The sequence below is a fragment of the Hemiscyllium ocellatum genome, chromosome 17 (assembly GCF_020745735.1).
Source record: "Hemiscyllium ocellatum isolate sHemOce1 chromosome 17, sHemOce1.pat.X.cur, whole genome shotgun sequence".
Classification (NCBI taxonomy): Eukaryota; Metazoa; Chordata; class Chondrichthyes; order Orectolobiformes; family Hemiscylliidae; genus Hemiscyllium; species Hemiscyllium ocellatum.
In genome coordinates, this window is record NC_083417.1 from 1759780 (window position 1) to 1779693 (window position 19914).

Here is a 19914-nt window from a genome sequence, read left to right on the forward strand (position 1 = left end):
AGTTGATGAACTGCTCTTCCCATCAAGGCTTTCTCATGCCTAGGGGCAGGGTGCAGCACCGATACAGTCATCAATATAATGGCAGAAGAGTTGGGACACGGTGACTGTGTAGAGTCATAGAGATGTACAGCACAGAAACAGTCCACTTGAAGAGTCCAAGAAGGCTTGTTGCAGATGACCACTCCCAGGAGCTTGACACTGTCCACTCGTTCCATCTCTTTACTGTTAATGTATAGGGGGACATGAATAACATCAATAATGAATTCCTATGATGGTGTCATCAGCAAACTTGTAAATGGTATTAGGCTAGTATTTAGTGATGCAGTCATGGGTACACACTGAGTACAGCACCCCTGGAGGGTTGGGGGGGGGGGGGGGGGTGCTCCAGTGTTGAGTGTTAGTGAGGATGAAATATTGTCCCCAGTCTTCACTGATTGTGGCCTGTGGGTCAGGAAACTGAGGGTCCAGTTGCAGAGAGTGGGGCTTAGTCCGAGATCACTAAGTTTAGTAATCAGTCTCGAGGGGATAATAGTGTTGAAGGATGAAGTGTGGTCAATGAGTAGGATTCTTACGTAGCTGTTCTTGGTGTCAAGATGTTCTGGGGAGGAGACAAGGACAAGTGATATGGCATCTGACGTGGATCTGTTGGTCCGATAGGCAAATTGCAGCGGGTCAAGAGCAGTGGGGAGGCTGGAGTTGATTAATGCCATGACCAGCCTTTCAAAGCACTTCCTGACCACCGAAGTTAGGCTCACTGGGCGGCAGTTATTGACTCATGCTGCATGAACTGCCTGAGGCACAGGGATGATGTTGGCCTCTTGAAACAGGCAGGGACAGTGGCCTGCTGCAGGGAGAGGTTGAAGATGTCCGAGAAGATCTCTGCCAGTTGATCTGCGTGTGCTCTGAGTGCATGGTCTGGTACTCCATCTGGTCCCATCACTGGGCCCCATCCCATTGTTACTTCTTCAAAAAACCCAAGTTAGTGAGACATGATTTTCCACACACAAAGCCATATTGACTATTCCTAATCAGTCCTTGCCTTTCCAAATGCATGTAAATCCTGTCCCTCAGGATTTCCTTTGACAACTTGCTCACCACCAATGTCAGCCTCAGCGATCCATCATTCCCTGGCTTTTCCTTACCACCTTTCTTAAATAGTGGTACCACATTAGCCAACATCTAGTCTAGTGGCACCTCATCTGTGACTATGGAGTACTGAAGAGGGACTGTTTAACATAGCTGACAAAAAGGCAGGCATAGTTAGGGCCTAACTGAGGTCCCATGGCCAGCATTGGATTTGGAGGAAATGGGAAGAGTTGAAGGAAAGGATTTGGTGAGGTGGAGGAGGGTCTTGGTGGAGGGAGACTGGATGTGTCTGTTGGAGAGGAAGAAGTGGAGGGCCTGGAGGCCATCTTTAGGGTAGGAACATGTATAAGGAGTACACATACATTGTGATGATAAAGCTCTGGGGGCAGGGGAACTGGAAGGTACTGAAGAGGTGGAGGGTATGATTGATGTTGTGGATGTAGGCAGGAAGTTCCTGAACTAAGGGAGAGAGGATGGAGTCGAGACAGGAAGAAATTAGTTCAGTGGAGCAAGAGCATGTGGAAATGATGAGTCAACCATGAACCTTGGGGAGCAGGTAGAATCAGGGTGGGGCTGGGGGACTATGAGTAGAGTAGGCTTGAAAGGCTGAATGGTCTCCTCCTACTCCTGTTTTCTTTGTTTCTATCTCAGATTCCTGGCAGGAGCTTCCCTAAGACACATAACAAGGTGAAGCTGAAGTCACATCTATAATTAGCTTTGACAATGTACACAGCGTATCATCAAAAGTTGCAAAACCACTGCTTTCTACAAATACAGCAATTAACCATAAGATTCACCTTGTTCCACATCAATAAATTTCCCACAATCACAGCTCAGTACTTTATTATAAAGCGTCAATATTGCATTGGGAAACCAAATTGGAAAATCCAGTGAATGACACTCACAGAATGATCTCAGACTGTGATTTCATTTCATAAATTTACAGCTTGTCTTTAAATTATTATAAATAAACAAGTTCATTTTTAAATTAAATCTCCAAGTTAAATACCTTGCTTATTAACATTAGAATATATGAAAACAAGAACATCTTTGTTATAAATAATTAAGTGTAGAAGTCACACGATGACAAACTGGATTCAAATACAAACGTATTCAACTCAATCCAACCTCACACAGAGACAGTGCGACAGATTCCCAGAGACACTGAGGTAGTTACATCAGAGACACTGTGACACAAACCCCCTCCCCACCGTCATGGACACAATTCAACCCCTTACCAAACACAGATCTTCACCCACTTAGTCCATAAAATCCCATCATTTCCATTTAAACCGTCTCAGTCCAGTCTAATCGACCCCCACCCAGAGTATAATGTAATTCCCCCTCACTCCTAACCCCCTCTCAGTATAGAGTTAAATACCCCCCTCAGTCCTGTATAACCCCCCTTTCAGTATACAATAAACCACCCTCAGTCCAGTCTAACCCCCCTCTCAGTACAGTGTAATGCCCTCTCATCCAGTCTAACCCCCGTTCAGTTTGTGTAAACTCCCTCAGTCCAGTCTAACAGCCTCAGTCCAGTCTAACCACTCCCCCTCCACAGTCCAGTCTAACTCCCTCTGTACAGTCTAACCCCACCCCTCAGACTCAGTCTAACAAGCCCCATGCTCCTACCCGCAGTCACTGTGATATCTGGGACCTGAAGTAGGCTGTCTCTGGGTGGCTGGTTTTGCTGATGATAATATTGAGCAGAGAGCATTTCACAGAAAACACAATGCTGGGTCAGTGAGAACGTCCCTCTCAGAGGGCACTATCATCAGCTCCATAGGAGCTCACCAGCTGTTTTTGGGCAGGACACATGTACAGCCCACGGGCACCTTGATGTATTTCAGATGGAAACTATACATGCCAGGATGCCCAGGGCAGGTCTGACGCTGCAGAACCAACATCGTCTGTTCCACAGGCACTGAATTTAACCACAGCATCTCTTCCCCATTCTCCGCATCAATACAACCATCACAGAGACAATCAGCCAAGGCCAATTTTGGAGGATATCGATTCTCATCGTAATCAATCCTGCAGTCAGAGCAAAAAACATACAGAGTGGGATTAGAGACAGAGTAAAGGGGTAACGAGAGATAAAGCATCACCCACTCCCACACCCCCTCACCCACTCCCACACCCCCTCACCCACTCCCACACCCCCCCACCCACTCCCACACCCCGTCACCCACTCCCACACCCCCTCACCCACACTCACCCCCTCACCCACACTTAGCCCCTCACCCACTCCCACACCCCTCACCCACTACCACACCCCCTCACCCACTCCCACACCCCGTCACCCACACTCACACCCCGTCACCCACACTCACACCCCGTCACCCACACCCCGTCACCCACACTCACCCCCCTCACCCACACTCACCCCCCTCACCCACTCCCACACCCCCTCACCCACACTTACCCCCTCACCCACACTCACCCCCCTCACCCACACTCACCCCCCTCACCCACTCCCACACCCCCTCACCCACTCCCACACCCCCTCACCCACACTCACCCCCTCATCCACTCCCCCACCCCGTCACCCACACTCACTCCCCTCACCCACACTCACCCCCCTCACCCACTCCCACACCCCCTCACCCACACTCACCCCCCTCACCCACACTCAATCCCCTCACCCACACGCACCCCCCTCACCCGCTCCCACACCCCCTCACCCACACTCACCCCCCCACCCACACTCTGCCCCTCACTGCCCGATGATTCTTACTGCCCAACGCTTGTTGACCTCACAACTTGCTTTCTGACCCTTTTGATATTGTCAATGATACAATATCGCTGTGATAGTTTCATACAGATAAGCAATCATTGATGCTGCTGCACTGATCCATGTGGTACTGAGTAGTTACAGTTTGCCAAGCTGAGATGAATCATTTATTCTGGCTCTCTGTTTCCTGGAGTCAGTCAATCCTCTACCTGAGCTCATATCACTGCCAAATGTCAGGAGCTCTTAACCTGTGCAGTAACCTCTGATGTGTCAATACATTACATCTAGCAGTTCCCCCTTTTCCAGTCTGTTGGTTATATCCTCAAAATAATTCTGATAAATCATATCACTGCCCTTCACTGCCCAGTGCTGTCCATCTCTGCCCATTGACCCTCATTGTCTAATCATTGCCTATTGCTGCCCATGGATCCTCATTGGGCAATGATCTACAATAATGGAAACTGATTGGATAATCACGGCCCCTCCCTGCCCATACAGCCTCTGCATTGAGAGTCTGCCATTACCTGTATGCCCAAGGTGAGATGGAGCGGTGACTGATGTCTCTGCTGTGTGTGGAATATTGCCGGAGATCGGGGCAGCCTTTCTTCCCCTGGGGTTTCTGCTGCTCCAACTCTTTAACCAGGGTCACTGAGGGCAGCTGGTTCATTCTGGCCCTGCCCAGGAGCTTCTGCAGCCCCTTGACCTGGCTCTCCATTTCCTCAGGGTTCCAGCAGTGAGGAGTTTCATCTCTCTTTATCCTCTGTGTATGGCCAAGCCCTGATACCAGGAGAACCATGAACAGAAGCTGCAACACAAACACAAAGAGATCAGGAGAATCCATAAACCCACACCAAACCCTATCTGACAGTCCCACTATTAACTTCCTTTTGTTCCTTGTCTGGATGGGAGCAGCTCCAACAACACTCGAGAAGCTTAACACCATCCAGGATAAAGCAGCGGCCTGATCAGCACCACATCCACAAACATTCCCTCCCTCTCAGGAACAGCAGTGTGTATTATCTACAAGATACACTGCAGAAACTCACCAAAGACCCTCAGGCAGCACCTTCCAAACCCATGACCACTTCCACCCTGAAGGACAAGGGCAGCAGGTACATGGGAACACCACCCCCTGCAGGTTCCCCTCCAAGCCCCTCACCGTCCTGACTTGGAAATATATCCCATTCCTTCAGTGTCACTGGGTCCGAGTCCTTGAATCCCCTCCCTAAGGGACATTGTGGGTCTACCTACAGCACATGGACTGCAGCGGTTCAAGAAGGCAGCTCACCCCCACCTTCTCAAGGGGCAACTAGGGACAGGTAATAAATACTGTGACCCCTATGTCCCAGGACTGAATAAAAACACAGCTTCCCTCGGGATTTGATGGATTCTCACAGATGCCAGACAGGCTGGTGCTGAGGTTTGATCCCTCTCCCCCTCCTCTCTCTCTCTCCCTCTCCTCCCCTCCTCTCTCTCTCTCCCTCTCCTCCCCTCCTCTCTCTCTCTCCCTCTCCTCCCCTCCTCTCTCTCTCTCTCTCTCTCCCTCCTCTCTCTCTCTCCCCCTCCTCTCTTCTCTCCCCCTCCACTCTCTCCCCCTCTCCCTCCTCTCTCTCCCCCTCCTCTCTCTCCCCCTCCCTCTCCCCCTCCTCCCTCTCCCTCTCCCCCTCCTCTCTCTCCCCCTCCCTCTCCCTCTCCCCCTCCTCCCTCTCTCCCTCTCTCTGTCCCTCTCCCCTCCTCTCTCTCTCCCTCTCCCTCTCCCCCTCCTCTCTCTCCCTCTCCCTCTGTCTCTGGGTGGTCAGATTTCCTGGACTCTGGGGAAGGAGCTGAGCGGGATGCCGAGATGAGATTCCCTGAGGCTGGCAGCAGCTGAGCTCCCCCCGGGACCCTGGAGCTTACCTGTGGCTCTGGCTGCATTTCCCTGTTGCTCTCTCTCTCTCTCTGTGTCTGTGTCTGTGTCAGGCTCCTGCGCTCCTAGTTTCTGATAGTTACCAGTTTCCTCCCATTTCTTATATAGAGCAGAATCCTGTGGAAATCCCGAGCAGGGAAATGCTCGCAGCTTCCGTGTTATTGTCAGCAGCAAACAATGTGTTAGTGAGACACACAGAGAGCCCTCACTCAACCCTGCCCCCGGGGCACAGCCGGGAGTCTGCCTTTCACCCCAGTAACCCCCGGGACCGGAGCGCTCCTGCCCCGTCTGAGGGCGGGGGAGAGGGGGAGAGGGGGTTAGTGCTGACGGGAGTTATATCACACAATGTTGTAAATTATGGACTCTTACAATTTCTTCCTTCAAATCAATTGGAGTGGTCGTGTAGTTAACTTAAATATTAACGGAACATTAACTTCACAATTTCTATGATTTGGAGATGCCGCTGTTGGACTGGGGTGTAGAAAGTTAAAAATCACACTAGTGTGTTTCCAAATAAACCTGTTGGACAATAACCTGGTGTTGTGTGATTTCTGACAATTTCTAAATTGTCTCGACCTCCAAATATCCAACTTTGATATTTAACTTATGCGTTGTCTACAGATTCCAGTCTGTAACTCCCTCCCGGATATCTGTTATTCTGTATATAACGACTCTGAATCCATCGATTAGATTCCAGTCTGTAACTCCCTCTTGGGGTATCTGTTATTCTGTATATAAACCCCACCCGGAACCCCTCAATTAGATTCCAGTCTGTACCCTCCCGGATATCTGTTATTCTGTATATAACCATCCCGAACCCCTCGATTAGATTCCAGTCTAACCCACTCCCAGGTATCTGTTATTCTGTATATATACCACCCAGCTCCCTTGATTAGATTCTAGTATGTAAGTCCATTATGGGAATATTCTAAATAATCTCATGGAATATCAGTAGTTTGGCTGTGTAGGGTGTCTGTTGTTAAAAATAGTCCCATTTGATTATTTCACATAGACCAAAGCAAATCCTTTAAATTCATTTCAGGAAAATAATGGCTGTGTTCTGCATCCAAGTTGGATATTATCCGTCAACTTGTCCCTAAACTTAGATAACAATTGAAAGGATAGTTCACTACTACAAATATATTTTGGTTATTTCTTTTGGTTGTATTTCTCAAATTTCCTTAGCTTTTAGCTGTGGCCAGTCACACTACAGTCCACTAGATTTTAATTTCTGTTTACAATTCTCCACTGAACTGATAGCAAGTTGATACTTGAAAAATAACGTAATCATGGACTTAAAGTATTTGTGTAGTTTCCTGATGTATACCCATATGGTTCCTGAGGATGAGTACAGTTTTCTGTGAGAAATAGGGCAAGTATTCAAGTGTAAGAAAAGTATTTCAATCAAAATATTTTATTTATTTGTTTTAAACTGAGAACACTCAATACTGTAATTTCAAATCATTGTTGATAAATATAGTGCCTGACCACGTTTGAGGCTTCAAGATGCTGGGAATATGGTTTGGATGGGCTTGTACAAAAACTTGGGAAGAGCATACTGCCATGGTGAGACAGAAACTGGGTTTTTGGAGCCCTGCGCCACTCTGTGTGCGTGTGGGTCATCAGGTGTGGTGTACTCTTGGTATTGCTGCGTGTGGTGCAGTTATGGCCCATTTTCCTGAATCTGCACCGTTGCAGTCATCTTCCACTTCGACAGGAAAGTGGAGAAGGCTTTTGGTACACAAACCTTTATTGGTTAGAGCATTGAGTGTTGGAGTAGGGAGGTTATGTTGGGAGGATATTGGTTAGGTCATTTTTGAAATGCTGCATTCAATTCTGGTCTCCCTGCAATAGGAAGGATGTTGTGAAACTTTAAAGGGTTCAGAAAAGATTGACAAGGATGTTGCCACGTTTGGAGGATTTGAGCTACAGGAAAAGGCTGAATAGGCTTGGGATATTTTCCCTGGAGCGTCGGAGGCCTAGTGGTGATCTTTTGGAGGTTTATAAAATCATGAGGGGCACAGATAGGGTGAATAGCCAAGGTCTTTTCCCTGGGGTAGTGGAGTCCAGAACTAGAGAGCATAGGTTTGGGTGAGAAGGGAAAGATATAAAAGAGACTACGGGGAAACTGCCAGAGGAAGTGGTAGAGGCTGGTACAATTGCAACATTTAAGAGGCATTTGGATGGGTATATGAATAGGAAGGGTTTGGGGAGATATGGGCCGGGTGCTGGTAGGTGGGTCTAGATTGGGTTGGGATAAATGGTCGGCATGGACGGGTTGGGCCGAAAGGTCTGTTTCCATGCTGTACATCTCTATGAGTCTATGCAGAGGGTGGTACATGTATGGAATGAACTGCCAGAGGAAGTGGGGAGACTGGTACAATTACATTTAAAAGGCATCTGGATGAGTATATGAAGAGGAAGATTTGAGAGGGATGTTGGGCCAAATGCTGGCATATGGGACTACATTAATCTAGAATATCTGATCGGTATGGGTGAGTTGGACCAGAGGGTCTGTTTCCGCGCTATACAGTTTTGTGACTCTGTGACATATAAAGAATATTTAGCCAGTTTGGAGAACAGAGATAGTCCAGTGTAAACCGCTTATTGAAGTCTGATATTACAAGCTGTGCGTGTACTGGTGATACTTACATTTAACTTAATCACTGTGCTGTGATCTGACTCCGCAAATACAAGGAAGTCTGTGCACTGTTCTGGCAATGAGAGAAGACTGTTCCACCATCACACATAGATAACATCTAGAATTGAAAGCTCATCATATGAATAGTGATCAACAACCTATCACTGACTGTTATAAAAACGTATCTAGTTTATTAATGTCCTTTAGTGAAGGGAATCTTGCATCCTTACAAGTTCTAGCTGAGGAGTGATTTCAGATCTGCATGAGCCACTCAGTTAGACCAAATCACCATCTAAATATCGCCATCTAAATATCGCTATCTAAAAATCAAACCCAAAGGGTTGCAGTGGCTCAAGAACAAGATTCCCCACCACTTTCTCAATAATGAGCACAAATGCTGACCTCGCTTGCAACACGCAGATCCCATGAAAGTACAAAAAAGAAACTATTTCCTTGTTTCACGTTTCCACACACACCCCTTTCCTACACAATTGCAGCAGACTTGAGCAAGAAGGCGAGACTCATTCAGTCCACCCACACTTCAAACAGCAAAGGCTAAATTCGGAGATTTCAGTTATTTTCCGTTACACTGTTCAGAAAAGTCAGGGAAGTTTAGTGGCAGGTACTAATTAGGGCTGAAGTCAGAGGATGCCCCGGGGCAATAAAGACCAAATCCATTTGTTCAGAGTCAACAAGCAACCGGGATACAATCACAAAACAGGGCCATTCTACAGTGCTTCACAACAACAAAGAAAGAGAAAAAAGAGGATCAAATCTGAAGGGAAATCCCAGAGACCAATACAAATTATAGAATGGTGAGACTGGGAGACTTTCCATAATCCAATCACCAATTAGAATATTTTTAGACTGAAAGCTGAGAAAAGGAAGGAATTTCTGAAATACCTTCACAAAGATTTCCTAATCAGTATGTTCTTGGTCCAACTGGAAAGGAAACATTGTTGTTACTTTTTTAAAATTCACCTGTGGGACATGTGTGTCACTGGCTGGGCCCAGTATTTATTGCCCATCCCTAGTTGCCCTTTGAGAAGGTGGGGGTGAGCTGCCTTCTTGACCCGCTGCAGTCCATGTGCTGTAGGTAGACCCACAATGCCCTTAGGGAGGGAATCCCAGGATTTTTAACCAGCAACTTCATTATACTCTTACTGATACTGTCATGGACAAATGCATCTGCAGCAGGCAATTTGGTGAGGATGAGGTAAAGTATGTTTTTCCATTTTGTTGGTTCCCTCACCACCTGCCGCAGACATAGTCTAGCAGCTATGTCCCTAAGGACCCAACCAGCTCAATTAGTAGTGCTGCTGCCAAGCCATTCTTGGTGGTGAACTGAAATCCTCCATCCAGAATGTATTCTTTGCCCTTACCATCCTCAGAGGTTCCTCCAAGGGACACTCATCATAGAGGAGTGCTGATTCATCCACCAATGGAGCACGGTACATGGTATCCAGCAGGAGGTTTCCTTGTGCATGTTTAACGTGAAGCCATCAGATTTCATGGGGTCAGGAGTCAATGTTGAGGATTCCCAAGGCACCTCCTTCCCAGATGCATCCCACTGCTGGGTCTGCCCTGCCAGTGGGACAGGGCATCTCCAGGGATGGCGATAGTAGTGGTCTGTAAAATGTGATTCTGTGAATACAACTATGTCATGCTGTTGCCTGATTAGTCTTAATATGTGTCCAGGAAAACGTAAGGAGAGTCGCAGTCAAAAATGGTGGTGTTGGGAAAAGTACAGCAGGTCAGGCAGCGTTTGAGCAGCAGGAGAGTCACTGCTTTAGGCATAAGCCCTTCAACAGTCTTGATGTGTTTATGTATTGCTGTTTATTAAGGAAGAGGAATATAACCAATTATCAGAAGGGCTGGAGATGGTAGAGGTAATGGATGTGGTGAACACTGTTAGGAAGGCCTTACTGGAATACTGGCCACGTTCCGAATGGATAAATCACCGAGCCAGAAGTCCGGCCTTTCAGGTTGCTCAAGATCTGGGTGTAAAAAGTGGAAGGTTTGCCATTATTTTCCAATCTTCTCATGTATGGGAGAGGTGCCAGGGATTGAAGAGTGGCAAACTATGGAGTCACAGAAACAGACCCTTCAGCCCACTATGTCTATACTGACAAACAAACACCAAACCAAAGTATTCCCATTCATCTGCTCTTTAGATTAGATTACAGATTACTTACAGTGTGGAAACAGGCCCTTCAGCCCAATAAGTCCACACCAACCCGCCGAAGCGCACCCACCCAGACCCCTACATTTACCCCTTACCTAACACTACGGGCAATTTAGCATGGCCAATTCACCTGGCCGCACATCTTTGGACTGTGGGAGGAAACCGGAGCACCTGGAGGAAACCCACGCAGACACGGGGAGAACGTGCAAACTCCACACAGTCAGTCACCTGAGGCGGGAATTGAACCCGGGTCTCTGGCGCTGCGAGGCAGCAGTGCTAACCACTGTGCCACTGTGCCGCCCATAAACAATCTACTATGCACCAGCATTTTAGATTTTTATCTAACTGCTTCTTAAGTGTTGTGAGAGTACATGCCTCCATCACCCCCCACCTCAGGCAGCATCTTCCATATATCTACCATCCTCAGGTGAAAAAATTCTTTCTCATATCTCCTCTAAACCACTTGCTGCTCACCTTAAACTGATGCACTCTGGTCTTAGACAGGTTTGCCCTGGGGAAGACGATTGACTCTATTTATGCTTCTCATCATTTTGTATACCTCAGTCAGATCCCCCATAGCCTCCTCTGTTTTAGGGAAAACAAGCCCAGCTGATCCAATCTCTCTTTATAACTGAGGCAACATCCTAGTGACTGTCCTCTGCAACCTCTCCAGTCATCAAATCCTTCCAATAGCAACAGTATTTCATGGGTGGCCCAACCAATGTTTTATAATGTTGTAACAAGAATTCCTTGCTCCTATGTTCCATGCCCCAGCTAATGAAGGCTAACATCCCATATACCTTCTTCACCAACCTGTCTACCTGTGCTACCAGGGTTCCTTTGTTCCTTAGTACTCCCTAGGGTCCTACCATTCATTCTTTCCGTTACTAGACCTCATAAAATGCATCACCTCACACTTTTTGGGATCAAATCCATTTGCCACTGCTGTCCCCAACTTACCAGCTTTGTCAAAATCAATACCATCCTCATCATCATCAACAACAACAATTTTTGTGTCGTCTGCAAAATATGACATCCTTTTTCAAGGAGGGCCTGGCAAATACAGTTTTGGTCAGTTTAACATCAGATCTGGGTGATGTTGAGAGAGAACAATCAAGGAGAGAATGACTGATTATCTGGAGGTTTAGAGTCTAGATTAGAGTGGTGCTGGAAAAGCACAGCAGGTCAGGCAGCATCCGAGGAGCAGGAAAATCGACGTTTCGGGCAAAAGCCCTTCATCAGGAGTGAGGCCTGGAGGTTTAGTCAATTGTGGAGAGATAACACAGATTTGTAAATAGACTAAAGGGAATGCAATGAATATTGTTGATCTTGATTTGAAGAAAGTATTTGTCAACATGTCACATGAAGAGCTGGTTAATAAAGCTGAGGACTGAGGAACAGGAGGGTCACTGTCATAGAACATAGAACATAGAACATAGAATATAGAACATAGAATATAGAATATAGAACATAGAATATAGAACATAGAATATAGAACATAGAACATAACAGCACAGTACAGGCCCTTCAGACCTTGATGTTGTGCAGATTTGTGAAATTAATCTGATACCCGTCTAACCTACACCGTTCCGTTATTATCTATATGTATGTCCAATGTCCATTTAAATACCCTGAACGTCAGCGAGTCTATTACTGTTGCAGGCAGGCTGTTCCATGCCCTTCCTACTCTCTGAGTAAAGAAACTACCCCTGATATCTGTCCTAAATCTCTCATCCCTCAATTTAAAGCTATGTCCCCTCATGTTAGCCTTCACCATCTGAGGAAAAAGGCTCTCCCTGTCCACCCTATCTAACCCTCTGATTATCTTATATATCTTGATTAAGTCACCTGTCATCCTTCTTCTCTCCAACAAACACAGCCTCACTCAGTTCCCTCAGCCTTTCCTCATAAGACCTTCCCTTCTATGCCAGGCAACATCCTAGTAAATCTCCTTTGAACCCTTTCAAAGCTTCCACATCCTCCTTATAATGCGGTGACCAGAACTGTACACAATACTCCAAGTGTGGCCGTACCAGAGCTGTGTACAGCTGCAGCATAACCTCCTGGTTCCGGAACTCAATCCCTCTATTAATAAAGGCCAAAACACTGTATGTCTTCTTAACAACCCTATCGACCTGGGTGGCAACTTATAGGGATTTATGCACCTGGACACCAAGATCTCTCTGTTCATCTACACTGCCAAGAATCTTGCCATTAGCCCAGTACTCTGTGTTCCTGTTACTTCTTGCGAAGTGAACTAACTCAGACTTTTCCACATTAAACTCCATTTGCCACCTCTCAGCCCGGCTCTGCATCTTATCTATGACCCTCTGTAACCCACGACAGCCTTCAGCACTATTCACAACTCTGCTTACTTTAGCGTCATCCACAAATTTACTAACCCATCCTTATACACCCCTCATCCAGGTCATTTATAGAAACGACAAACATCAGTGGCCCTAAAACCAATCCTTGCCGCACACCGCTGGTAACTGAGCTCCAGGATGAAAATTTCCCATCAACCACCACCCTCTGTCTTGTTTCAGCTGGCCAATTTCTGATCCAAACCACTAAATTACCTTCAATCCCGAAACTCTGTATTTTGTGCAATAGTCTACTGTGTGGAACCTTATCAAACACCTTCCTGAAGTCCATATACATCACATCAAACTCTTTACCTTTATCACCTGTTTTGCCACTTTCTTGAAGAACTCAATAAGGTTAGTGAGGCATGACCTACCCTTCAAAAAATGGAATGGAATTGAATTTATTGTCACGTGTACTGAGGCACAGCGAAAAGCTTTGTCTTGTGAGCAACAGGCAGGTCACAGAGTTAATTAGCATAAACAGTAAATAATAGGTAAACAGCGGCAAAACCAAAAACACAGGTACAGGCGAATGTTAAGAGTTTGTGAGTCCATTCAGTATTCTAACATAGTAGGGTAGAACCTGTTGTGAAACCGGCTGGTGTGTGTGTTCAGGCTTCTGTACCTTCTACCCGATGGTAGAGGTTGTAGAAAATCATTGCCAGGGTGGGATGGATCTTTGAGAATGCTGGCGGCCTTTCCTTGACAGCGGGCCTGGTAGATGGATTCTATAGATGGGAGGTTGGCTTTTGTGATTGTCTGGGCCGAGTTCCCCACTCCCTGTAACCATCTCCGATACTGAATGGTACAGTTGCCATACCAGGTAGTGATACATCCAGACAGAATGCTCTTGAAGGTGCATCTATAGAAGCTGGCAAGGGTATTCACCGTCATGCCAAGTTTCCTCAGCTGCCTGAGGAAGAAGAGACATTGTTGGGCCTTTGTAACCAGTGTGTCCACATGAAGAGTCCAAGAAAGCTTGTTGTGGATGACCACTCCCAGGAGCTGGACACTCTCCACGTTCCCCCTCTGTCTTGTTAATAGCTAGGGAGGGCATGAGTAACATCCCACCGAAAGTCAATAATGACTTCCTTGGTTTTGCCAGCATTGAGAGCTCGGTTGTTCTCAGTGCACCATTTTTCCAGGTCTTCCACCTCCCGTCTGTAGTCTGTTTCATCGCCATCTGAGATTCGACCGACTATGGTAGTGTCATCAGCGAACTTACAAATGACGTTAGTCTGGTATTTGGTGCCGCAATCATGGGTATACAGTGAGTGCAGTAGGGGGCTGAGTACACACCCCTGGGAGCCTCCAGTGTTGAGTGTTAGTGAGGATGAAATATTGTCCCCAATCTTCACTGATTGTGGCCTGTGGGTCAGGAAAATGGGGATCCAGTTGCAGAGAGTGGGGCTTAGTCCGAGATCACTAAGTTTAGTAATTCAGTCTCGAGGGGATCATAGTGTTGAAGGATGAACTGTAGTCAGTGAGTAGGATTCTTATGTTGTTGTTCTTGGTGTCAAGATGTTCTGGGGAGGAGTGAAGGGCCAGTGATATGGCATCTGACGTGGATCTGTTGGTCCGATAGGCAAATTGGAGTGGGTCAGGAGTAGTGGGGAGGCTGGAGTTGATTAATGCCGTGACCAGTCTTTCAAAGCACTTCATGACACTGAAGTTAGGGTCACTGGGCGGTAGTTATTGAGACACGCTGCATGAGCCTTCTTAGGCACAGGGATGATGTTGCCCCCCCTGAAACAGGCAGGGACAGTGGCCTGCTGCAGGGAGAGGTTGGAGATGTCTGAGAAGATCTCTGCCAGTTGATCTGCGTGTGCCCTGAGTGCACGGCCTGGTACTCCGTCTGGTTCCATTGCTTTCCTTGGATTCACACGAAGGAAAACTGATCCTCTGATGCAGTGAATGTTGGGATAGGTTCATCAGGACTTGTCGGAATAGGTGTTACATCTCCGCCGAACTTCTTCTCAAAGTGAATTCCTGATGAAAGACTCCTGCCCGAAATGTCGATTTTCCTGCTCCCGGATGCTGCCTGACCTGCTGTACTTTTCCAGCACCACACTAATTTAGACTCTGATCTCCAGCATCTGCTGTCCTCACTTTTGTCTGACATGGAAAACTGTGTTGATTATCCCCAAGGAAAGAAATGGCAGAAGAGTTGAATAGGTCCTTTGGATCTGTCTTCACTGGGGAAGACAAAAGCAATCTCCCAGATGTAATAGCGGCTGAAGGACCGAGGATAATGGATGAACTGACGGGAATTTATATTAGGCAGGAAATGGTGTTGGAGAGACTGTTAGGTCTGAAGGCTGATAAGTCCCTGGGACCTGGTGGTCTACATCCCAGAGTACTTATGGAGGTGGCTGTAGAAATCGTGGATGCATTGGTGATCATTTTCCAATGTTCTATAGATTCAGGATCTGTTCCTGCGGATTGGAGGGTGGCTCATGTTGTCCCACTTTTCAAGAAAGAAGGGAGAGAGAAAACAGGGAATTATAAATCGGTTAGCCTGACGTCAGTGGTAGGAAAGATGCTGGAGTCTATTATAAAGGATGAGATTACGGCACATCTGGATAGTAGTAACAGGATAGGTCAGAGTCAGCATGGATTTATGAAGGGGAAATCATGCTTGATTAATCTTCTTGAATTTTTTCAGGATGTAACTCTGAAGATGGACAAGGGGGATCCAGTAGGTGTAGTGTACCTGGACTTTCAGAAAGCTTTTGATAAATTCCCACACAGGAGGTTAGTGAGCAAACTTAGGGAGCATGATATTGGGGGCAAAGTACTAACTTGGATTGAAAATTGGTTGGCTGATAGGGAGCAAAGAGTAATTATAAAAAGATCTCTTTCAGAATGGCAGGCGGTGACCAGTGGGTACCACAAGGTTCGGTGCTGGGACCACAGCTGTTTACAATATACATTAATGATATAGTTGAAAGTATTAAAAGTAATATTAACAAATTATCTGATGATACAAAGCTGGGTAGCAGGGTGAAATGTGAGGAGGATGTTAGGAGATTACAGGGTGACCTGGACAGGCTAGGTGAGTGGACGGATGCATGGCAGGTGCAGTTTAATGTGGATAAATGTATGGTTACCCACTTTGGTGGCAAGAACAGGAAGGCAGATTACTACCTAAATGGAGTCAAGTTAGGTAAAGGGGCAGAACAGAGAGATCTAGGTATTCTTGTACATCAGTCAATGAAGGCAAGCATGCAAGTACAGCAGGTAGTGAAGAAGGCTAATAGCATGCTGGCCTTCATAACGAGAGGGATTGAGTATAGAAGCAAAGAGGTTCTTCTGCAGCTGTACAGGGCCATGATGAGACCGCATCTGGAATATTGTGCGCAGTTTTGGTCTCCAAATTTGAGGAAGGACATTCTGGCTATTGAGGGAGTGCAGCGTAGGTTCACGAGATCAATTCCCGGAATGGAGGGATTACCTTACATTGAAATATTGGATCGACTGGGCTTGTATACCCATGAGTTTAGAAGACTGAGAAGGGATCTGATTGAGACGTATAAGATTATTAAAGGATTGGACACTCTGGAGGCAGGAAACATGTTTCTACTGATGGGTGAGTCCCGAACCAGAGGACACAGCTTAAAAATAAGGGGTAGGCCATTTGGGGCAGCATGGTGGCACAGTGGTTAGCACTGCTGCCTCACAGCGCCAGGGACCTGGGTTCAATTCCCGCCTCAGGCGACTGACTGTGTGGAGTTTGCACGTTCTCCCCGTGTCTGCGTGGGTTTCCTCCGGGTGCTCCGGTTTCCTCCCACAGACCAAAAGATGTGCGGGTCAGGTGAATTGGCCATGTTAAATTGTCCGTAGTGTTAGGTAAGGGGTAAATGTAGGGGTATGGGTGGGTTGCGCTTCGGCGGGTCGGTGTGGACTTGTTGGGCCGAAGGGCCTGTTTCCACACTGTAAGTCTAATCTAAAAAAAAAATCTAATCTAGGACAGAGATGAGGAGAAACTTCTTCACCCAGAGAGTGGTGGGTGTATGGAATGCTCTGCTCCAGAAGGCTGTGGAGGCCCGGTCTCTGGATACTTTCAAGAAAGAGTTGGATAGAGCTCTTAAGGATAGTGGAATCAAGGGTTATGGAGATAAGGCAGGAACAGGATACTGATTGAGGATGATCAGCCATGATCATAATGAATGGTGGTGCTGGCTCGAAGGGCAGAATGGCCTATTCCTGCACCAATTGTCGATTGTAATCAAATTATTCCTTTCCAGATGATTATAAATCCTACCTCTTGTAACCTTTTCCAATACTTTATCCAGAACTGAATTAAGGCTCACTGCTCTATACTAATGAGGGTTGTCTCTACTCCCCTTCTTAAACAAGGGAGCAACATTTGCTCTCCTCCAGTCTTCTGGCACTACTCCTGTCAACAATGATGACATAAAGATCGAAGCCAAAGGCTCTTTAATCTCATCCCTGGCTTCCCAGAGAATCCGAGGATAAATCCCATTCTACCCAGGGGTCTTATCTATTTTCAGATCTTCCAAAATTGCTAAAACCTCCTCTTTGTCAACCTCAATCCCATCTAATCTTGTAGCCTGTATCTCTGTATTCTCACTAACATTGCTCTTCCCCTACGTCCCCAGATTCTACACACAACTTCCCACTACTGTCTTTGATTGGCTCTAATCTTACTCTTGTCAATCTTTTATTTCTGATAAAAGGCCTTAGGGTTTTCCTTGATCCTATTCGCCAATAACTGCTCATGTCCCTTCCTGGCTCTTCTTAGTCCTCTCGTTAGACCTTTTCTTGCTAACTTAACTCTCAAGCCCCCAACTGAGCCTTCACTCCTCATCCTCACATAAGCCTTCCTCTTCCTCTTGTCAACTGCTTCAACTTCTAGAGTAAACCATGGCTCCTTTTCTTGACAACTACCTCCCTGCTTGATAGGTATGTACGTATCAAGGACCCGCAGTAGCTGTTCCTTGAATAAGCTCCATATCCACGTGTGCCCATCCCCTGCAGTTTCCTTCCCCATCCTATGCATCCTAAATCTTGCCTAATCGCATCACAATTGGTTTTCCCCAGTTATACCTCTTTCCCTGCAGTATATACCTGTCCCTGCCCATTGTGATTGTCAACATAACCGAATTGTGGTCACTATCACCAAAGTGCTCACCTACCTCCAAATCTAACACCTGGTCAGGTTCATTCCCCAGTACCAATCCAATGTGACCTCGCCCGTTGTTGGCCTGTCTACATACTGTGTCAGAAAACCCTCCTGCATACATTGAACAAAAACTGACCCACCTAAACTACTTAAACTATAGTATCCCCAACCAATGTTGGGAAAGTTGAAGTCCCCCTTAACAACTACCCTGTTACTCTCGCTCCTATCGAGAATCATCTTTCCTTTCCTCTACATCCCTGGAACAATTCAGAGGCCTTTAGAAAACTCCAACAGGGCGACCTCTCCTTTCCTGTTTCTAACCTCAGCCCATACTACCTCAGTGGATAAGCCCTCAAACATTCTCTCAGCTGCTGTAATACTATCCTTGGTTAACAATACCACAGCCCCGCCTCTTTTACCATCTTTTCTATTCTTGCTGAAAGATCTAAATACCGGAATCTGCGACAATCATTCCTGTCCCCCCTGTCGCCATGTCTTCGAAATGGCTACAACATCGAAATCCCAGGTACCAACCCATACTGCAGGTTCACCCACCTTATTCCGGCTGCTGCTGGCATTGAATACACACATTTCAAAGCAACACCCTGGTTGTCCCTGACCTCACTACCCTCAACCTCCTGTACACTGGAACTACCATTCAGGTTCCCATCCCCCTGCAGTTTAAACCCTCCCTGAAGAGCATTACCAAATTCCACCCTGTCCAGGATATTGGACCCTTCTGGTTCAGGTGAAGACTATCCTTTTTATAGAAGCCCCGCCTTCCCCAGAAAGAGCTCCAATTATCCAAGAATCCAAAACTCTCCCTCCTGCACCATCCCTGCAGCCATGTGTTCAGCTCCTCTCTCTCCCTATTCATTAGCACAGGCACACGCAGCAAACCAGAGATAACAACTCTGTTTGTTCTAACTCTAAGCTTCCACCCCAGCTCCCTGAATTTCTGCCTAAGATCCCCACCTTTCATCCTATCTAAGTTGTTGGTGCCTATGTGGATCACGACTTGGGGATACTTCCCCTCCCCCTCAAGGATCCCAAAAACATGATCAGAGACATCACGAACCCTGGCACCTGGGAGGCAACACACCAACCGTGAGTCTCTCTCGTCCCCACAGAACCTCCTATCTGTCCCCCTAATTATGGTGTCCCCAATGACTAAACCTCTGCTCCTCTTCCCACTTCCCTCCTGAGCAGCAGGTTCAGATTCTGTGCCAGAGACCTGCGCCCCGTTATTTACCCCTGGTAAGTCGTTCCCCTCAACAGTCTCCAAAACAGTATACTTGCTGTTGAGTGGGTGAAAAATTTACTTAAAGACAGAAAACAGTGAGGTGTGGTCAATGGTTGTTTTTCAGATCCAGGCTGGTAAATAATGGGTTTAAACAAAGGTTAATGCTAGGACCACACTTCGAGGTGTAAATCATGTCAATTGACTGCAACTGGACCTACACAGGCTCAGGAATAGACAGAATATTCATTCATGGGATGTGAGTGTTGCTGGTTGGACCGGCCCCCAGTTTCCCTGAGAGGGTTGTGGTGAGCTGGCTTTTTTGAACTGTTGCAGTCCATGTGCTCCACACAGTGCCAGAAATTGGACCAATGACACTGAAGGAAGAGCGACAAATTTCCAAATCATGATGGTGAGTGGCTTGGAGGGGACCTTGCAAATTGGGGGGGGGGGGCCATGTTTCTGCTATCCTTAACTTTCTAGATGGAAGTGGTTTTGGGTTTGGAAGGTGAAATGCTGCAGTGAATTGTGCCGATGGTACATACTGCTGCTGCTATAAGTCAGTGGTTGTGGAGGGGTGGGGGGCAGGGGGGAAGGGTTGGGGTGGGTG

At 46.8% G+C, this 19914-nt stretch overlaps 1 protein-coding gene across 1 annotated transcript; it reads right to left on the reverse strand.

Moving 5' to 3' along the window:
• Window positions 1–2876: 2876 nt before the first annotated feature.
• LOC132824050 (interleukin-17C-like) lies at window positions 2877–11129 on the reverse strand. Its single transcript, XM_060838316.1, has 3 exons — window positions 11112–11129; window positions 4345–4625; window positions 2877–3120 (listed from the first exon to the last, which is right to left on the reverse strand). Exons 1-3 carry the CDS (start codon window positions 11127–11129, stop codon window positions 2877–2879), a joined length of 543 nt encoding a protein of 180 aa, XP_060694299.1.
• Between the last annotated feature and the right edge of the window lie 8785 nt (window positions 11130–19914).

Excerpts from the sequence above, each read along its gene's own strand:
- LOC132824050 (XM_060838316.1), bottom strand. Across the intron at positions 3,121-4,344 it reads ATCTCACCTTGGGCATACAG|GATTGATTACGATGAGAATC; the intron begins GTAATGGCAGAC and ends CTCTGACTGCAG.